Here is a 15,339-nt window from a genome sequence, read left to right on the forward strand (position 1 = left end):
CATTCACCATCCCAGGGCCATTTTTTAATCCACTGTCCTTGGGAAAGGCATCCCACCTCCCTGGGCCTTGATTTCCCCTGCTGAGCTAGCCCAGCATGGTGGTAATGACAACATGGTCTTGGGGCCCAGACTCCCTAGGTCCAAATCCCAGCTTCCCTGCTTGTGCTTTCTGATTGCAGGATCCTGGTCTGGGAAATTCACCCGTCTGAGCCTCAGTTTCCTTATCTGCAAAATGGAGATCATAACGGTACCCACCTCACTGGTTCCTTGTAATGATTAGATGAGAAGTGAGTACAACAGGCTTCACACAGGGCCTGGCACACTTTAAGCCCTCAAGCGCTGTTGCTATTACTGTTACTATTATTGCATTATTTACTGTGAAGGGGCTGGAGGACACGTGTGTGCCTGGAGGCAAGGGGCTGGCCCCCTGGGCCCCTGTCTCTGGGCCTCCCAGCCTGCTGTCCCCGCACACAGTGATAGACGGGCTGGGCCCGTGGCGTCCTGGCAGGCCTGTCCTGGCAGCTGCTCCCACAAGGCGAGGCCCTCTGAGCTTTGGAGAATTAATTAGGCCACATTCCTCTTCCAGAGTTCCTGGCGGGCCCGCACATGGCCCCCTTCCGAGCTGCTGAGGGCTCTTGGCTCAGGTCCCTGGCAGGCAGAGGAGAGGCCCACACTCTGCTCTCCCCTTTGAGGGGCTGGGAGGGCCCCTTTGAGCTGGAAGCACTGGCTGGGGATGGGAAGGGCCAAGGGTAAGCCAGCCGCCCAAGGCCAGCTCCTGTCCTGGCTCTCTCCCCTGATTAGCCACCTTTGCTGGCTCCCCATCGTTCAAGTTCGAATTCCTGGCACTGGGTGCTGTTCCCAGCCTGGCCCTTGCCGATCAGACTGGCTGCCTCTGTTCGGATTCTTCCATACTCCAGCCCTTTCCCTCGTCCCAGCATGTGCAAACCCTACTCCTTCTCCAAACCCTCCCCTCCACCCCCGCCCCCCCAGCTGGAAGGGCAGCCCGTAACTTACCTACTTCCTGTCCCTTCACTTTGCCCTTGTCTGTCTTCCCTGCCAGCCTGTGAGACGTCAAGGGCAGCAAGTGTGGTTTGATCCAAAGGCATGTTTCAGGCATGGTAGTATTCTCCAGGGAGAAATTGTCTGAGGCTGTGGCAAGGTTGGGGGCAGGTGGTGGTGACAGCTGCTGTGGATTTCCCTGCTTGTAGCCCCTCCCCCTGCCAGGTGCTCAGGAGGGCACTGCCCATTCCTGCCTGCCCATCTCCAGCCTTCCCCATGCCCCCTCCTTGTTTTGCTCCCTGAGAATAGCTCTCTTCCCCACAGAGCCTTCATCTCTGCTGTTCCTTCCACCTGGAACACTCTTATCCACCCTCCTCCTTCCCTTGACTGATCTCCTCGATCTTGGCCTAGACGTCACCTCCTTCAGGAAGTCTCCCGGGCTCCCCCACCAGGGGCTCCATCACATTGTGGATCTACCCTCTTAGAGCAGCAGGACAGCATACAAGCTGAGAGCCTGAGATTTAAATCCCCAGCTCAGCCACGTATTAGCTGTGAGATCTGCGTGAGTTACTTAACCTTTCAGTTATCTCTTCTCTAAAATGGGAGTAATAATGATAGAACCTGCTGCGTAAGGTTGCTGCGAGGAGCCAAGGAATTCACACGCAGTGAGAGCTTAATGAGCGCTCAATAAATGTTCGCTATCACTTCTATCTTCATATTAACAGGGCTTTCTTGAAGGGTTCTTCTCTTGGCCTGTGAGGGCAGGGCCTGTGTCTGTCTCGTTCACGAGTCTCTGAACGGTGATTGTTCGTAATTGTTGAATGTATGGATGGCCACATTCCAACGATTCATTGCTCTGATAGGCAGATGACTTTTCTCAACCCCAAACCCTGAGATTCAGAGAGTGAGAAAACAAGAGTGAAACTAATTCCTTGGGGTTCTTGGCTGGGTGAGGGGGTGGAGGGAGAGGCAGCCCAGGGCAGGAAAGGGCCCATCTGTAGCCTAGATATGTATCAGGCCGCATAGCCCCGGACATGGGACCGGACTCCCTTCTGCCTCTGCTTCCACGTGTGCATGTGACCCACATAAATCTGGGTCACCCTGTGCCCGCTTCTGGCCTATCTCTGCCTGGTGTTCCAATCAAAAGGAACACAAACTTGGCTCAGAAAGCCTTGACAAAACCTGTGAGAGTTGGTGGAAAAGGCAGAAAAAGGCAGGAAAAGGGGGAGATTTTGTCCCACAAAATCCAGACAAACTTTCTAAAATGTTGACGCCTTTCTTCCCAGGGTTCAATTTGACTTGACAGCCGCTCTTCGTAAATTTTCCTCTGCTTCGTCCAAACTCTATCCCACCTTGCCCCACACTTCTGGGGCCCCGGCTACCTGGAATGTGGTCCAGAAGCAGGCTCAGACTCTGAGTGCCCACGACCCTCGGCCCTGCACTCTTCTCATTTCGGGAGAGAGGTATGGCTGGCGGAGGGTTAGAGCAGGGCTCTCTTTCGTGCAGGGCCCAAGCCAGGGGCCCCCGTTTCCTGGAAATCAGGATCCAGGGGATTGTGTTATCTTCTTGCCTTTCTTTACCTGCTTCCTGGGCCTCCTCTCCTCCCTTTAATCATCGCTGTCACTTAATCACTTGGGTCGCTGATCTCTGAACTCTGGCCAGGGCAGTGAATGCCTAATTCCCTGGGCCTCTGACACACCCTCAACCTACGTTGCTCATCCTGGGGTTGCCCCACACAGCTGCCTAGCCTTGCCTTTGGCTGTTGCTTTGGGATTTCCAAGGGGGCAGGGTCATTTTGAATGGGATGCTGGGCCTCTGGGGAGTGAGATTCCCCTTGCGTCAGGCTCAGTGAGATTTGAGAGGTGTGCTGGGATCCTGGGCTGCAGTAGGAAGTAAGTGACTAGGCCAGCTCCATCACACCAACCCTCACCACCCAGAATGGACCCCTAAGGGCCAGTAGTGAACTTGCTTCTCTGTCTTCTGTCTCCTCATTTGCTCTTGCCCTGTGCGGCCCTCTGGTGGCATTTTTCCAAAGCCGGGCTCTGACCAGGTCCCCGGTGCTGGTAGATCTTTCATGGGTCCCCAGGGCCCATGAAACAAGATCCAGCCTCCTTACTTTGGCCTCCAGGGTGTTCTGGCTTCATGTCCTGCTGCCATCTCCCCCGACCATGTTCTGGCCACATGGGGTCCTCCATGGGGAATGCCATTGTCACTCCCACTGCCAAACATTTACCCTTCCTGTCTCCTCTGTCTGGGGCTCCCTCTTCATTTTCTTTCTATTGATTTGAGTCTCACTGTTCTTTCAGGCCATGGCAGTAGCATCTTTGTCCTGAGTCTTTCTCTGACCACTCCTCTGCACCCCAGCCAGCCCCAATCTCCCTTCCCATCAGGTCCTGCAGCTCTGTGGCTGTCCCACGTGTTACATCATCACCACTGATGGCCTGACAAGCAGCTCCTGCCTCTTATCAGGCCCACGGCTGAGCCCAGCACCATAACTTATCCATTTAGGGTTCACACCAGCTCTACAAGGTGGAGACTATTGTTTTCCGTTCTATAGATTAAAAAACTGAGGCCCAGAAAGGGAAAGATTTGTTCAATGTCATATTACAGTGGTGATCCATGAATTCAATCAACAAATATTTTTTCAATACGTACATGTGTACTATAGACTCTGGGTTCAAATCCTGATGCTGCCACTCACTTGCTGTGTGGCATTAGGCAAGTCAATCGCCTTCTCTGTGCATTAGTTTCCTCATCTGTAAAATGGGGATAATAAAGGTACCTATGTCATAGGATTGTGGCAAGGATGAAGTGAGTTCATCTGGGTAAAGTGCCAGTATACAGTAGGAGTTTAATATGTGTCAACATGTTATTCTCCCATGAGGGGGTCGGGGCTGGCTTCATGGACAAGGCAGGCTTACAGTAGTGTGTAAAGAATTATTTTTCAATAGCTGGCCCAGGCCATAGTCTGCCATTCCCAGCAGAGGCCGGCCAGGGGAAAAGGGAACAGCTTGCTTGCAGGGGGATTTGGCAGTAATGGAGGCTATGGGTCTAGACAGCTGCCAGCGGGGGTGGCCCTGGCTTCTGGCCATCCCTGGGACCCAGGTGTACAGCTTCTTGGGCCTTGGCATGATTGGCCAGCCCAGTCCTAGAGCCCTGGGCTTCTTAAGTCAGAGCAGTATTGAATGACCCCAGCAGGGTCTGTCCCAGGCCCAGGGTGAGGGACAAGGGCCACACTGTGACTCCATCACAACACCCATCACCGGCCAGTAGGGCTGCACACAGCCTTGGAATCCCTCCGACCCCAGCCCTCACTGGAGAGATTTGCTCCAGACCTCAGTGGTGGCCCCTGGCGGGACAGGGCACCTAGAGCAGAAGTGGGTCCTGGCACCCTCACACTATTGACTCCTTCCAAATATGCTTTTGGGAAAGGTCTGGCCATCGCTTAACTGGCCTGATGGAAACATAGGTCTTGGAACCTTGGATGTCAATGTTGCAAATGGCTGATTAAAAAGAATGAAATAATGCCATTTGTAGCAACATGGATGGAGCTGGAGATTATCATACTAAGTGAAGTGAGTCAGAGAAAGACAAATATCATATCACTTATATGTGGAATCTAAAAATAATGATACAAATGAACTTATTTACGAAACAGAAACAGATTCACAGTCTTAGAAAATAAACTTATGATTACCAAAGGAGAAAGGTGGGGGGAAGGGATAAATTGGGAGTTTGGGATTGACATATACACACCACTATGTTTAAAATAGATAACCAACAAGGACCTACTGTATAGCACAGGGAACTCTGCTCAATATTCTGTAATAACCTATATGGGAAAAGAATTTGAAAAGACTAGATACGTACATATGTATAACTGAATCACTTTGCTGTACACCTGAAACTAGCATAACATTGTTAATCAACTATACCCCAGTATAAAATAAACTTAAAAAAAAAAAAAACTGCAAATGGCTGTCCAGGCACATGATAGACAAAAGTCCAGAGAGGGTGGGTTAGCAACCAGAGATGCCCAGCCAGGGCAAAGGGGTGTGGAAGTCAGGGCTTGAGCCACCTGTCCCAGGCTCTTTTCTTCCCCTTCCTGTGTTCCCTTCACTTCCAAACAGCCCCTTGCTGAGAGATGCCTCCCACTCCCTCCTCAGCCAAGACAAAATACTAGAGTACCCTTTCATTGTTTATTACAAACACAAGTTCGCAGGTAAATAATTGAGAGTCTAAAAAAATACATTAAAATAAATAATCAGAATTTTCAAAGTTCTCAGAGCAAATAAGTTATATACAGACAGGTGAAGCAGACCAGGCCCTTCTTATCAGGAGTGTCCCCGGGTATGAGGGTACAAGGACTCTGGGGAGGGAGAGCTGGAGGGGACAGACGGGGCCCAACTGGGACTTCAGTCCTGGATAGACCCATCCAGCCTCTACAGCTGGCTTAGTTGTGAACGTCCACCACCACACATCATTCCTGGTTTGTAGCCACTAGACAGGACACCTCTTGGAATGTGGCCTCCAGGTTAGCGCACTCCCCACGCCGTTCCTTTCAGCAGGGCTGTCGGGCCAGAGCCAGCATGGGGGGCCGGGCTGCAGCCTGGGGGCTGATGGCTTTCCCGGGCAATGTGAGGGCATGGAGCTGCCTTGAGGGAGGCCACCTCCACAGGGCGAGGAGGCCAGAGCTTGTACCAACTCCAGCAGGTGGGTTTCCTGGCCCAGGAAACAGGTGGAGGGTCTCCCAGCCCTAGGATGCCCCTCTCCTCCCGGCTCCACACAGGCTTTCTTCCCAGAGTTCCTCCAGCTTCCAGAGCTATCTCTTCCTCCACCTGGAGTGTGTAGGCCTGGGCTCCCTTGTTGCTTTCTGCTGTTGCCTAGCAAAGCGGATCTGGGCTGTAGAAATGTCCCTGGAATCGAGAGAGGTCAATTAAGCATCTCAGGAAATATAGATCACTTGAGAGTTCCCTGTGAGAGGCAGCGGCCATAGGGGACGGATCCCTTACTCACAGCCATGGGGTCAGCGGGTGGCCACAGCTGACCCTGAAAACAAGGTCTGAACATCAAGGAGAGGCCAGACCAGGTTAGAAGCTGCTCTGCCCACCGGGAGCTTTGGCAAAACTGATGTTCAACATCAAGTGCAACCAGAGTGACTGGACGGCTAAGAGCAGCCCAGTGGATTCCCCCGACCGCCTTCCCACTTTCACAACTCTGTCCACGTTGCTCCTTCCAGGCTGTTTACCTTCCGTCACCCAAACTCCACCCCCTAAAATTCCCATTCCTCAAGGTCCAGCTCAAGGTGGTCCAACCCAGACAGGTATGGGTCCTAGCTGCCCTTTGAACTTGGCTGAGACCCTGGTGGGGACTCTGGTGTCATCCAAGTGGCCTCATCCTGGCTCAAGGCATTCTAGACTGGGAGCTAGGAGGCTGGCTTCGGTTCCCAGCTATGGGAACTTGGACAAGGGTCTCAACCTCTCTGAGCCCCTTTCTTGGTCTGTAAAATAAAATCAGGCCTCAACTTGTGTGAGACTGAGTACAGGTTGGCAAAGTAAACTCTTTGCTAATGACGGAGTGCCGGACACTTGCAAAGTCCTATTTTGAATTTTTTCATCCTAAGACAGTTCCTAAGTGTAGGCTGGGTCCTACCTATCCCACCATCCTGCCTTTTCTCCTATGTTTCTGCTTCCCCACAGAAATGGGAGCCCCCGAGGGGCCAGGCTGCACCCCGGCACTGGTCAGCCACGAGGAGCCCTGAGGGACAGAGGTGGGGATGGCAAAGACCTCCAGAGCTCCCTCAGGCCAGGCCCTGTTTGAGTGTCTTCATGTGTGTCAACCTGTCTAGCCTACAACAAGCCCATGAGGTGGATGCACTGCTGTCCCCGCCTCACAGACAGGAATTGGAAGCACAGAGACGTTAAGTGATAAGACCAAGGTCACAAAGTTTGTTTGTGGTAGGGCTGGGGTTCAAGTCAGGAAGTTCTGGCTCAGAAGCTGCCCCTTTAGTCACTGCGCTGCATGGTTGCTGTGGGGTTTCTTTCTTTTTTTTTTCTATTTTTCTTTTTGGCTGTGTTGTGTCTTCATTGCTGCGTGCAGGCTTTCTCTAGTTGCGGTGAGCAGGGGCTACTCTTCGTTGCGGTGCACGGGCTTCTCATTGCGGTGGCTTCTCTTGCTGCGGAGCACAGGCTATAGGCGCACGGGCTTCAGTAGTTGCAGCACGCGGGCTCAGTAGTTGTGGCTCATGGGCTCTAGCGCGTAGGCTCAGTGGTTGTGGCGCACGGGCTTAGTTGCTCCGCGGCATGTGGGATCTTCCCTGACCAGGGCTCGAGCCTGTGTCCCCTGCATTGGCAGGCGGATTCTTAACCACTGTGCAACCAGGGAAGCCCGGCTGTAGGGTTTCTGTTCTCAAGTCAGTTTGGTTGGACAAACTTTCATGGGCACCTCCTGGGTGCCAAGCCTTGAGCTGAGAGCCATGCTGAGGCCGCCAGGAAGGCAATCCAGTCTGGGACACAGAGAGGGACCAGGCCGGGTGGTTGGCCCCTCTGGACCCCAGCATGTGGGAGATGCTTGATTCAGACACAGCCTGAATGAATACCTGTGGACCTTCCACAGTCACAAGCCCTCGAACCCTCTATAAAAGTCCACTTCCAGGTCTGGTGGTAACAAAGAGCATAGTGGTTAAGAGCACAGCCTCTGGAGTTAGCCAGAGGACAGCTTGCTGTGTGACCTTGGGCAAACACCTTCACCTCTCTGAACTTCTATTGGGAAATGTGCAAGGCATACAGAAGACGCTCAGTCAGTGCAGGTGCCCCTCACCTCAGCTGCTGGAGGAGCTCTCCTGATGTGGCCCATGTCTTGTCAGCCTGGAAGACGGCTGCAGAGGACCCGCTGCCTGGGACTGCCACAGCTTCAGTCCTAAAAGAACAGCATTAGGGCCCAAGTGAGGGGCTGTTCAGAGCCCCAAGGCCACCTGGCTGCAAGCCTGGCCCAGCCGCCACCCACCGACCTGCCCTCAGGACCAGATCCATTTCCACCCTGTGCACCTGGCATCCTTCCTTTCCCCGGTGGGGTGGGGACTGAGGAAAACTGAGCTATGGGGAATGTGTTCTTAGCCTCAGAAAGAGGCAGCTGGGTGGCTGGCCTTTCCAGAATCCAGCCACCTGCAGCTGAGCCAGGCCCTTTGCAGGGGAAACTGAGGCAGGGGTGGAGCCACAGCTGGAGTCTCAGGGGAGAAGTTTCTCGTAAACTGTCATGGGAATAGGAGGCTAGGGATGGTGAAGTCAGTTTCTACTTTCCCAAATGCTCCAAGTAGAGGAGGGAAGGAAGAAAGTCTCTCATCCCTTTTATAGATGGGAAAACTGAGGCCCAGAGGGCTCAGAGACTTGGCAAAGGCTCTCCCAGCAGCTCTGTGACAGCTCTGGGATGGTGCCATGACCTCCCAACTCTGAATGTTACTTCTCAACTGAGAAAGCTCCTAAGTTCCCTGAGCCTCAGGTCCGAACCCAGAACCCCTTGTCAGTGGACAAGGCCGAAGGCCCAGCTCTCCATCTGACTAGCTGTGTGGCCTGACAGGACCAGTCCTGTCCCCTCTCTGGGCCTAAGCTGCCTCAGCTGTCACCTAGGAAGAATCCCCCCTGCCCAGGAGTAGGGACGTAATGCTCTCAGAAGCCCCCAGAGCTGGGCAGTGAGAGGGGTTGGCACTCAGGGATGACTGGTTCCCCACAGGAAGATATGCTGCCCAACAAGCCAGGGCAGCCTCTGGGCCCCTAGGACCCTGCTCCTCTGCTGGCCTCCCAGACACCCTGCCCTCCAGGGCAGATCCAGGCCAGCAGCCACCCCTGGGCCCTGCAGGCTGGGTGCCCACTTACCAGGGGCTTTGATGGCAGAAGGTGGCACAGGCGGGGTCCCTGGCGCTGTAGCATTCACAGCGCCTTGGCAGAGAGCGGCGCTGGCGTCTTGGCGGGTTTCCCAGGCCGTAAGGAGCTGTCTGTCTGTGGGCGGGCAGCCAGCAAGGTAGTGGTGTAGGGTGGAGAGAGAGAGAGAGAGAGAGAAATTGAGAGAGAGGATTAGATAAACCAGGACCGCTGGCAAGCTGAGACTGTCCACACAGCACACTGGGATGGCCACCCATGCCACCAGGGTGGCAGCAAAAGTAACCAGCTCCTGACCTCAAGAAGTCCCACCACAGGCTCCTCCTTAGGTGCCAGGTAGCCCAGGGCAAGACCCTTCCCCTCTCTGGGCCTTTGCTCCCCCTCAACTCCCACGGGTCCTGCTCAGTAGGACTCTCAACATGGGGAGGAGGGGGTGGAAGCTGTCCTTCCCGCCCCTCCCTGCCCGCCCGGACAGGAACGCGAGCTGATGCAACCAGGCTGGTCCCCCTGTCCTCAAAGAAGACCCTCAGCTTGTCCTGGAAGAGGGAGGAAATGCCATCTCACAGAAGTAAACATGCAGGCTCAGAGCTAAGCTGCCCCCACCTGGTCACCACTTGTCTGGAGGGTGATAAATGTTTCTTAGAGTCTGTTTTTCTGTTGTTGTTTTTTTAAAAGTTTTATTGGAGTATAGTTACTTCACAATGGTGTGTTAGTTTCTACTATACAGCAAAGTTGTTTCTTAGAATTTTGACTTAAAAATGGTGTGTGTGTGTGTGTGTGCGTGGGGTCAGCTGAGATTGAGTTCAGATTCAGTCTGGCCAAGGCGGGCCAGGGGAGGGCAGGGACCCTGTGGCCGGTTGGACCAGCAACTTAGGTACCAGTGCTAATTTTAGACGATGTGGTTGGAGCTGTAAAGACTCCAGGTAGACCCAGCACACAGGGACTGGCAGGGTTCCCGCCCTGAGCCAGTGTTTGGATGCGGATTAGCTCCACACACGCTTACGTGCCGGGCTTCTCTTGTCTTCTGTAATTTGGGTGAGGGAAAAAAAACACAAACACAGAGAAACTTCAGCTTGAAGTATGCAGTGGCCCGGAGGCAGTGCGGGTGCAGACAGAACAGACAGCCCTGGGCCCGCACCCTGGCTCTGCCAGGTGACACAGAGCAGGTTTCTCATCTGTCATTTGGCGACAACAGCAGTACCTGCCTCATGGGGAGGATGGGGGTGGAGGGCGGCTCATGAGACGATAATGCACAGCAGTGCTTGGCGTAGGGACTGGTGCAGTCAAGACGTGGGTGCTGTCATTGATCGTATTATTCTTGGGACATTACGCAGAGGCAGAATGGTAGAGCCGCTGTGAGCTCTGGCATCCGCAGACCTAGGATGGAGCCTCCGCCTACCACTTACTCCTTCCTGCGTGATCTTGGGAGAGGCATCTAACCTCTCTGAGCCTCAGTACCCTGATCTGGAAAATGGAGCCAATACTTTCTTACCAGGCTATTGCGAGGATTCTCATGAGACAGCCCTCTCTAGTGTTCAGGCAGCCCCCACGTAGGAGTTGAAGCAAAAGCTGATTGATACTGATATTAGCCCAATACCCCCAGGGAGAGCTCCGTAGTGTGCCAGAGGTTCCCCGGCATGCCAGCACCCCCTACTCTTGCCCCCTGCAGCCCCACTTGGATCCCCACGGAAGCTCACCCGGGAGTGTTCACCCAGATGATGTCCAGGTGGCAAAAGTAGACGCACTCCTTGTCGAGCCAGGAGCTGCAGGAGCAACGGCGAGGCCGCAGGTGGGAGCCTCGGGCATGGGGCAAGGGCGCTGGCTGCTCTGGGGTGTGGGTGGCAGCGGCCTGGCTCTTGCCTGCATACACAGGAGGGAGAGAGAGGTGGAGAGGTGGGTCAGGGCGCCTGGCACAGCTGGGATAGGGGACCCGCCAGGCTCCTCCTCTTGCATAATTGAGGAAGTTGGCGTTCTCATTGCTCAGGAGCTCTGGGCCAGCCCCGGGGAAGCCCCAGCAGCTCTGGGGGGGAAAGGCTAGTGGCTGCCCTGGGACTGCATCACCTCTAATTGCACAGCCCCGTGCGGCCACCGTGCCTGCCCCTGTACGCCCTCAGCTGGCTTGGAGGGCACAGCAGCCCCGGGGGGAGACACAGACAAACAAACCCAGAGGCTGTTGCAGCAGCCGAGGCCAGGGGCTCACCTTCGTGCAGGGCCACGAGCAGGGCTAGAGCGATGGAGCACCAGGCGGTGGGCATGGCGACCGTGGTGGTGGCAGAGTGAGCAGGCTGGACCGGAGCAGGCAGCGCGCCTGTTGCCAGCGACTTGCTGCCAAGCTGAGCCGATAGCTCATTGCCTCGGTGCCCTGGCTGCCACTTATAACGCCAGGCACGGCCCCGCCCCTGCCCGTCCGCCCTGCCCCGCTGCACCGGTGGGCCGGGAGCCAGGGACAACGCCTCCTCCCAGGGCGCCTGGCCCGCCCCAGCCCCCGCGGTGTGGGGAACGGGAGGGGGGAGGAAAGAGGGGGGAGGGAAGGCCCCTGCTCCTCCCTCTGAGCCTGGAGCACCTCCCAGAGTCCTGAGGCTCCCCTGCTGCCCCCAGGGACCACTCCCAGTCCCACTGGGCCTCCTCAGATAATCCCCCAAGTGTCCTGAGGCCCCTCCCTCCTCTCCGAGGCTGCTCCACAGGTCTTGCCGAGAGCTCAGAGCTTGGAGTGAAAGGTCCCATAAGCAAAAACCTGCCTTTCCTTGGAGGAGACCCTGCTTTCCTGCCTGCCTACTGCCAACCAGGTGGTGGGTGTCCCTTTGGTGGTGTGAGATCTGCTCAAGGCTGTGTGGCCTTGGGCGAGTCAGAGCCCTCTCTGGGCCTGCTTTCCCCAGTGAAGGACACAGCTCACCCCTGGCCTCCGACCAGCCTGGAGTTGCTTCCTCCCCCCTCCCCCCAGGAAGCACCCTTCTTCCCTTGTTCCCCAGCCCCCACCCCTACCCCCGGGGGCCTGGGAACAGGAATTCTGGTCCCCTCCAGAACCTATTCAGTCGAGCAGCCACCGCCTAGGACATCTCTCCTGGGCCTCAGTCACCTTGCTTGCAAAACAAAGCCAAAATGGTGGGTGCTTAACCTGTTTGGCTCATAGACTCCCTTGATACCAAGAAGGGGCCTTCAGATGGCTTGTGGGCACACACATCCAGTGCCCCTTAGAAGGCCTCCCATCTCGGACATGACAGGAAGCCTTGGCTCGCTCATCTCTGTGACATTCTGCAAAAAAGGCAAAGTGGTGGAGGGGCTCCCTGGGGGCCAGTGTTCTCCTCCTGCCCCTATGCTGGCTCAGAACCCACCCTTCTCAGGGACCCTGTCTTCAGGCACAAGAGGAAAGGCCCTTTCATTTCTCGGAACTCCCAGAACCCGTGCTCTTATGCCTGACTCATGACATTGGGCTTATCTTCTCAATGATCTCGAGGTCCAGAGCTCCAGAGACGGCTGGGCCTGGAGCCTGCCTGCCACACAGTAGGAGCCTCTGAGTGAGTGCTCTCCGACGGAGGAGGAGGGAATGAATGAATAGAGGCCTGGATTTGAACTCTGGAAATTCAGGAACCCAGGCTGCCCAAGGTTTAGTTCCTGTGTTCAGCTGTTCTTTTACCATTAGACATTTAAGAAGGGAGAAATAGATGACCATGAGAAAACAGGCAGTTCTGTTTCTTCCCAGGGTTTGTGCATGTGTGTACACATGTATGTATGCGATCCTGGTAGAGCAGGGCAGAACGGAACAAAGAAGGGAGATACTTCCTTCCCCTAGGCTGGCTCAGGCTGCAGTGGAAGCAGAAACAAACATTTCTGAGCACCTACTGTGTGCTCAGGGCACTACAGACCCCTCTCCTTCACAGCCCCGGACACAGCTGTTCTCATCTGGGTACCAGCTCTGCTGCTGCCCGGGAGAAAATGGAGACTCTGACAAGAGCCCAGTCCGGCCAAGGTCACACGGCTGGTGGACGCAGAGCCCGGATGGGAACTTGGGTCTTGGTCTCTCCAGTAAAGCACAGCGACTCCGCACCCAGCGCTCACGCCCTACCCCGCCTGGTGCCTCTCTAAGTATTTAGAAGAGTATTTCTGGAATGAGGTGAGCAATGCTCTCAGTCATTTCTATGAGTCTCCAAGGGAATATAAATACGGAATTAAGCTAGGTTAGGCTTGGGGTCGGGGGTGGTGGGGGGGAAGAGGATTCGAAGTACTGAACCGTGAAGAGAAGACAGAGGAAAAGCAGGTCAGCGGGGAGAAGGAGGGGGTCAGGGAGGGGAAGAAAATAAACAGGGAGGCTGATAAAGACAGGTAGGGAGAGAGAGAGGACAAGGAAGCAGAGTGTAGCGAGAAAGAAAGATCTCGGATTTGAGAAAGTAAAAGAGGAAAGACCATCGGAGTGAGAGCGAAGGTTCTAACGTGTCTAATCTTTGCACAAATGCAAAGTGCCTGCTCAGGACAATAGGCAACCAGAGGCTCCTAGTCTGGGAAACGTAACAGAAGAATTAAATGGACCAGGAGACAGGATCCTTCTCCGGTGTGAAAGGAGGATGACGACAGGGCAGGGGTCAACACCCGGCAACCAGGGTCAGCTCAGGAAGCTGTGCCCGACTCCAGTTTCCCTCTTTCCCTGCCCTCAGCTCGAGCCGGGAAAGCAGGGCTCCTGTGAAAGGGAGAGGCCGGACCTGGAGACCTGAGTGAGCCCAGGTCTTATGGGGTGAAAGAATTCCGGGAACAACGTTACCCCACTGGCAAGAGTTGGTTTCCAGGTAGAGAAAATTAAGCTGAGTTAAAAACAGCCAGACCTGGGCTTCCCTGGTGGCGCAGTGGTTGAGAGTCCGCCTGCCGATGCAGGGGACACGGGTTCGTGTCCCGGTCCGGGAGGATCCCACATGCCGCGGAGCGGCTGGGCCCGTGAGCCATGGCCGCTGAGCCTGCGCGTCCGTAGCCTGTGCTCCGCAACGGGAGAGGATGCAACAGTGAGAGGCCCGTGTACCGCAAAAAAAAAAAAAAAAAAGCCAGACCCATCCCCCTATGTCTCTTGGCCTGGGCCCCGACAGTCACCTCTATGCCTCCTGGCTGGTGTGGCTGCATGGACCCCCCCATCCCATTGCCCTGGCTTCTTCCAACTGCCCCAGCCAGCTGCTCTGCAGCACTGCCTCAACTCTCACCTGGCCCCGCTACCTGACTGGGCTGGTAAAGTCTACAGGTGGAGGGGCAGGGGTTCATGGAAGGTCACCCTGTCAGAAGTTGGAGGGAATTGTTTTGCACACAAAATAATTTGCCCCACGTATGCTTGGCACCAGCCTAATCAAAGAAGGAGAGGGCAGGCTGGCAGAAGAGGTGTATTTCTGGGTGAGACACCGTGCTAGGAACTGCCCTCTAGAAATCGTCTCTGCGCTTCACTCCCATTTGGCAGATGAGATAACTGAGGTCCAAGAGGAGGAGCAAGTTTGCTCAAGACAGTGATGGGCTGGACATGTTCTCTCGGCTGCTAATCCAGCCCCACCCTTTCCTGCATAGCAGTGAAGCTCCCAGGGGTCCAAGCCGAGCCCGAGACCCTGGGTCCCTTTGAGAAGGACTGTCAAGAAGGATCCCACTGGGATCTCAGGAAGACTGGGGCACTGGGACGGGTCTAGGCTACCTTCCTGTGGATCCCAAAGTTCCCTCCATCACCCCTGCGCTAGTAGTAAATTTGGTCCCATCCAATAGCTGTCCAGCTGAGTGGGATGGAGGATGCACAGGAGTGAGGAATAAACGTCCTTGTGGTGGCGTCCAACAGGGCAGGAAAGGGCTGCAGCAGTGCCTGGTGTTGCAGGAGCGGCCCCAGCTTTGCTCTTCATGCTGTGTGGGCAAGTCCTGTCCCTTCCCTGGCTTCCCTGGACAGCTTTCCTCCCTTCCCATTGACCGCGGGGTGCGTTCTCAGCTCTGACAGCCTACAACAGGCAGAATCAACCTGCGCTGAGTTTCCAGCTCCCCAAATGCAAGCCCTGCAGACGCTGTAACTGCATCACTATCGCTCTCGCTCCCAGCTCGGAACCCTTCGCTCTCTCACCTTGTAGAAAGCCAGTCACTCTCCTGTTGCCACCTGGTCCCACCAGGTTTCAGGAAGTTCTGTTTGCAGCCCCAGCAGAAGGGACACAGTGTCTCAGCTGCAGGCACATACCGTGCAGGCAGCTTAGCAGAGCGAGCAGCCGGGCAGAGGGGCTGGCCAGGGGGAGATGTCTGGAGCCTACAGGGAATGGGGGGCTGGGGAGGGTTTGGCTCTGGAGCCAACCTGAATTGGGGATTTAGGGACTGAGGGAAGTAAGACATTCCCATCATGACCTGCCCCCAAGCTGTGTTCCCTTGGCTGTGGGTCAGGACTGCCCCCACTTAAGCCTGGGGCCACTCAGCCTCAGGGCGTCTTTCCGGTGGGTGGTCTGGGCCTCCTGCCATCGACCGGAGCTCACCCTGA

At 55.4% G+C, this 15,339-nt stretch overlaps 1 protein-coding gene across 1 annotated transcript; it reads right to left on the bottom strand.

Annotated features, from left to right (window-relative positions):
- Positions 1-5,821: 5,821 nt before the first annotated feature.
- EDN2 (endothelin 2) lies at positions 5,822-11,128 on the bottom strand. Its single transcript, XM_065894626.1, has 5 exons — positions 11,074-11,128; positions 10,571-10,733; positions 8,871-8,993; positions 7,819-7,917; positions 5,822-5,915 (listed from the first exon to the last, which is right to left on the bottom strand). Exons 1-5 carry the CDS (start codon positions 11,126-11,128, stop codon positions 5,822-5,824), a joined length of 534 nt encoding a protein of 177 aa, XP_065750698.1.
- Between the last annotated feature and the right edge of the window lie 4,211 nt (positions 11,129-15,339).

This window comes from Phocoena phocoena, chromosome 1 (assembly GCF_963924675.1).
Source record: "Phocoena phocoena chromosome 1, mPhoPho1.1, whole genome shotgun sequence".
NCBI lineage: Eukaryota > Metazoa > Chordata > Mammalia > Artiodactyla > Phocoenidae > Phocoena > Phocoena phocoena.

Bases quoted from the DNA above. Each gene is read 5' to 3' on its own strand.
- EDN2 (XM_065894626.1), bottom strand. From the start codon at position 11,128: ATGCCCACCGCCTGGTGCTCCATCGCTCTAGCCCTGCTCGTGGCCCTG. The intron at 8,994-10,570 runs GTGAGCTTCCGT...GCCCGCCCACAG, and splicing joins ATCTGGGTGAACACTCCCGG to ACAGACAGCTCCTTACGGCC. The intron at 7,918-8,870 runs GTAAGTGGGCAC...CTGTTCTTTTAG, and splicing joins TTCTGCCATCAAAGCCCCTG to GACTGAAGCTGTGGCAGTCC.